This window comes from Berghia stephanieae, chromosome 5, assembly GCF_034508935.2.
Source record: "Berghia stephanieae isolate SIO BIC M18660-M18661 chromosome 5, UCSD_Bste_1.3, whole genome shotgun sequence".
In the NCBI taxonomy this organism is placed as follows: Eukaryota; Metazoa; Mollusca; class Gastropoda; order Nudibranchia; family Aeolidiidae; genus Berghia; species Berghia stephanieae.
In genome coordinates, this window is record NC_088364.1 from 67,778,827 (window position 1) to 67,784,517 (window position 5,691).

The 5,691-nt window shown below is 34.0% G+C and overlaps 1 protein-coding gene across 1 annotated transcript in view; it reads left to right on the forward strand.

The window, feature by feature from the left end:
- The first annotated feature begins 4,399 nt into the window (after nt 1-4,399).
- LOC144973478 (acid phosphatase type 7-like) overlaps nt 4,400-5,691 on the forward strand; it is a 21,345-nt gene continuing 20,053 nt past the window's right edge. Inside the window, exon 1 of the mRNA XM_078915957.1 lies at nt 4,400-4,826. Coding sequence (XP_078772083.1) covers nt 4,727-4,826 — 100 coding nt within the window. The 5' untranslated portion in view covers nt 4,400-4,726. The remainder of the gene's footprint in view (nt 4,827-5,691) is intronic.

Sequence of the window (5,691 nt, forward strand, 5' to 3'; positions counted from 1 at the left end):
AAGATCGAAACGATCGTATTGACGAAAAAAATGTGATCGTTCTTATTTATTTTATTTATTTTTCTCATTCTAACCAATATTATCGAGCACTTTCGTATCTACGAAGTACCCACCAACACTCATATATATATATATATATATATATATATATATATATATATATATATATATATATATATATATATATATATATGTATATCAATCTGTAGGTGAGCTAAATTATCTTGAATGTCTATGTTATGTTATATTATTGAAAATTGTGAAATGAAATGTTTCTCTAGGCTAGTGCTATTGGTGAGTACTGACCAATAGGTGTCAGAGATTGTTGGTCAGTACTAAATAAGATGTGCTACCGGCAATTGATCAGTAACTACTGACGAATACAAGGCCTGTTCGTCAGTGCTGATAAAGACCTTTTCGAACTTATTCGTCACTACTGGATTATTTCATTAGTAATAAAATTATATTAAAAAATCCCAGGCCAACTTATCCCATGACTGTTAGTAACACTTAGACAAATTTGATTTAAGTTTAACGCGTGGGGCAAGGGAATATTTCTCGTTGTTCTATGCCGCAATAAGATTCTTGTTATATTATGTTGTCCATTCTATTTTTGTATTAGTTTGGGTTTTTTGTTTGTTTTGTTTTGTTTTTCTTTTATAGTTTTTAGTTTTTTGTTTGTTTGTTTTTGTTTGCTCGTGTTGTTTGCGTGTTGCTGGCTTCAGTTCTATATTCATAATCAAAACCATGACGACTCAAGAAAGAGCAGATTTAGTATTTTATGACATTATTGTAAATTATTCTCACACTGGTATTGGCATGTCTCGACAATTTATCATATATTGTCTATTTGGAATGAATAGAATTATTTCTAAAGAATCCGTATGGTGTGAAGATTTTGATAAGATTCTGAGCCTTTACACAAGGGTTAGGGAACAGAGGAACACAATGGCAATAGTTCAAGCATAAGAAAAACAACCGGTTTGAAAGCCATGAAAATTTGTTACTTATTTCCTCTAAACAGTGTCATGTCGGGCTGGTTCAAAATGTTCAAAATTGATTTTATGCACAAAATCTATAAACTATTTTGTGTTTTATTAAAGAGAATGATTAAAATTTGTTAAACTGACAAAACTATAGGACGTGTTGAGTTTTTGTGTGTTTTATTAAAGATAATGATCAAAATCTGTTAAACTGACAAAATCTATAATTTTAAATGTAATGACCAATTGTTTTACTGTTAAATCCATTTTGCTATTTGGTTAATTCATATATAATACCGTTTGGAAGTTATAGGTGACATATGTTGTGAAAAGAGTTCGCAGAAAATCGATGGTTGCGGTCTGGATACGATAATATCTCGTATAGTTTGGAGGACAGAACAACTTAGATACAAAATCGTTTGAAATGTAATGAATTGAGCTCCGCGAAAATGGATGGTTATAGTTTGGAGACGACATAATAATATCACGCACAGTTTGGAGGGCATCGCTCGAACTCTCCAGTACCATCGATTTTCGACAAATTGGAGCGACAGACAGGCTTTTAGTTTACTATGTTTTGGGGAAATTGAAGTTAAGATTGAATCAATTGACTTTGTCTTGGAAACAAGATTGTTGTAACTAAGACCAGAGATTTTGATCTGGACAAATTAGAATCAAAGCGTTTGTAACACGAGATAAACTGTTTGTTATGTTGCAGTTATTGAATCAAGTTCTAAAAGCACTTCTAAAAGCCATACGGGTCAATAAGCCGGGGTTGATCCTAGATTCTATGACGTGAGATGAACTAGTAACAATCATTAATCTTGAAGTTTACCAACTGTTTAAGACACACGTTGTGATAAAAGGCACTTAATGCAAGACAATAAATGTTTCAATGTTGCACATAGTTTTCTGTGTTGGTCCGTTATATTTCCGGATGGCACTGTTGTGAGCTTCTTAGCCAATCGCACAGCATCCAATCCCGTCACCAACATATATCATCATTTGATCTCTTTATCATCATAATAGGAAACACACGTGTGATGTCAAAAAACTGATTCCGAACTCAATGGAAATGTAAAACCACTCTTCCGGAGGACTGGATACCTTGTGGAATTGATCTTCTGGTTTCAGATAAATGGCATCTTATTTTCTAGTCTAAATAAATGCTGGTCGTCTATCAAAGGTCCTCATTCCTCGCTCTTTTACGTCCCATAATCTTAAAAATCTCCCTACGGTATACATCCTGCTACTAACTGAAACTAATAAAGTTATGCACCTTATGACTCAATATGTAACCTTTTCATTATAAGTCCTCCAAAGGACTGGTCAAATCCCAGGAGTTTGGAACCGGAAGAATAGAAGATGTGACGTCACTAGTTCTCTGCCCTATTACTATCGCAACTATACTTTCTGTACTTCTCATTACTGCCTCCACCACCAATATATATTGCAACCACATATTATCACTATCACACGATAGGTGGATATTTATTTAGCACAGGGACCAACTCCCCCTCTCCTTCCAGTTCCAGTGCATCATAAAATCTTGACAGAAAGAGTTCTCATAGGCCAGTTTTAAATCTTTCGCGCCAGAAAAACAATTGACAAAAGATGATAGATGTCGAGTGGATTTTAATATGAGAGGACTAAGAAGTTGAGAGCCGACTTTAAAAAGGACAACAAAGGGGATAGAATAAACAACAATATTGACCACCCTATAATACGAATGGCAACCATAAATATACCTCAAGTCTCTAGCCCAAGACTTCGAGGAGTCGCGGGTCAAATGTGCATACGTCTCATACTCGTCCCTGGCATGGGAAAGCCACCAACAAGTGCCAGCGCCCGTGGGTCAGTACTGACCAATATCACACCGTTTTCTCTATTAAGTAATGGGGGCCAAATGACCCCCAAATCAGGAAATTGTACTTTCTGTATTTTACGCTTTGAAAGTCATGGAATCCATTTGACCCCCAGAACGGAAAATCACAAATTCCAGATGAGCATTCTCAGTGTGAGTAAACTATGCACGTGACAAGTATGAAATTTGGCATGGTCATGGACCTCATCCTTTTAGGAAAAGTCACCAAATTTCAGGTCGCTGCGTCAAAAATTGACTGTGTTATGAATAAAAAACATACCCGTGGGGTCTTTTTGGCCCCCAAGCATGAAAATCATTTGGTAATAAATCATAATGTAGGTAATATAAAAACATCGACTTACAACCATGATTCATTTTAAAAAAATGTATTTTAAGCCTTTATACACATCTGTCACAGCAGCTGTGTCATTGCTTTCCTTCTCTGTTTTCCACCTAAGAGATAGAGATAGCTAGATAGATAGATAGAGAGTTAGAGAGAGATAAAGAGAGAGAGAGAGAGATAGAGATAGATAGAGAGAGAGAAAGATAGATAAAGATAGAGAGATAGAGAGTAAGAGAGATAGAGAAAGAGTAAAAGAGAGATAGAGAATAAGAGATAGATAGATAGATAGATAGATAGATAGATAGATATATATATATATATATATATATATATATATATATATATATAGAGAGAGAGAGAGAGAGAGAGAGTAAGAGAGAGAGAGAGAGAGAGAGAGAGAGTAAAAAGAGAGATAGATAGAGAAAGATAGAGAAAGATAAAGAGAGTAAGAGAGAGAGAGATAGAAATAGAGAGATAGAAAGTAAGAGAGAGATAGAGAACAAGAGAGATAGAGAGAGAGAGAGAGAGAGAGAGAGAGAGAGAGAGAGAGAGAGAGAGAGAGAGAGAGAGAGAGAGAGAGAGAGAGATTTAACTAATTAATTGCTTTTTGGCTCGAAAAGTCGTTCTTAAAAACCGATCGATTTAAATGACCCTCAGCTCGGCAAAAACTCTCAAACTCTCAAACCTGGAACCTCGCGGCGAAGTCCCAAGTTTGAGAATTTTTGCCATTATTAGTTAGGGTCATTTAATTCGATTGATATTTGAAGGATGGGTTATCTGGCCAAATTTTTAAAGACGTGTTTTTCCCGAATATGCAGTTAACTAGTTTTTTTTCTCTCTATCTATCTCTTACTCTCTCTATCTCTCTCTTACTCTCTATCTTTGTCTTATTCTCTATCTCTCTCTTACTCTCTATCTCTGTCTTATTCTCTATCTCTGTCTTTCTCTCTATCTCTTTTACTCTTCCCCCCTCTCTATCTCTTTGTCTTTCTCTCTCTCTCTATCTCTCTTTTACTCTCTATCTCTCTCTAACTCGCTCTATCTCGCTCTCTCTCTATATATATCTCTCTTACTATCTCTCTCTCTATACCTCTCTCTATCTATCTATCTCTCTCTACCTTTCTCTCTCTCAATATATATATATATATATATATATATATATATATATATATATATATATATATATATATATTCACGACTGTTTGTGTCACAACGCCATTTTCGTGTTATGTATGTCTCTTGTGTGTTGCCGTTCCTCTTGTCGATGTAACAATTGAATCATGTCGCTAACACACCACGGTTTAATCTATTATTACTGAAGTCCTCGTGATCGAGTTTTATCTGGGTCAGGATCTGCAGCCAGTCAACCATTTATTGTAAACAAAGTCCTTTCAATTAGAGCATAACTATAACATTTTTGTTTTCCTCGCATTTGAATCAGACGCTGTGATTTCATTTTCGAAGCTAGAAAGAGAGAGAGAGAGAGAGGGAGAGAGACAACAAAAAGGGGAACGTAATTTAACATAATCTTTCAAAATGTTCTCTATGTTTTTCTTTTTATTCCTTGTGATGGCTGGATTTCAAATAAGTGTTGGTTTAGTTAGTACTCATCCACAACAAATTCACATATCTTCAGGTAAGATTCAGAATATGTTACAGTGAATGACATAATAAGTCGGATGGTGAAAATGTTTGAACTGAGATATTGCCAAGTTTAGTTAGAAGGTCAATTTTTATCAAAAAATAAGCTCTTGTCATAAATGTTTAAATCAACCCTTTTTGTAGATACATCTTCGGGAAATATCAAAGCTTAATTTCACTTCTAAATATATTTTTACAGCTGAAAAAGTATGAAATTTGAGAAAAGTTGCTGGATAACTTTCCCATACATCTGACCATAACTTCATGAAAAATCACCTGTTTTACTTTAAAATTAAGATAAAAATGCTCTGGTGAGCATATTCTTTCAGAAATGCAATAAAATGCAAATCCAAAATTTTCATCCTCCGACTGAGTATGTCATGCGCTGACACATATAATATAATGTTACCAGCCTCTACTATACACCATAAGTGGGCTTAAATATCACACTCGTTCAAGCACAAGCACACTTAATCAATGTGTACATGCTTGCAAGCTATTTAAACATAATATCATGCTGAACGTTTATGGACAGATTTAGTGAAGTTCGGATATCAATAACGAAATAAAATGCAGTACGTCCAAGAAGTCATCTTGAGGCTGATATATTTGATTGTGAGTAACGTTTATTGGTTTCCTAACGATTATACATGGAAAACAGGTCAAATTAAAGCTGGCGAATCCAAAAAGATAGTAATAATAATAATAATAATAATAATAATAATAATAATAATAATAATAATAATAATAATAATAATAATAATAATAATAATAATAATAATAATAATAATAATAATAATAATAATAATAATGATAAATGATAAGCGAAAAGAAACACACACACATAAACACACACACAC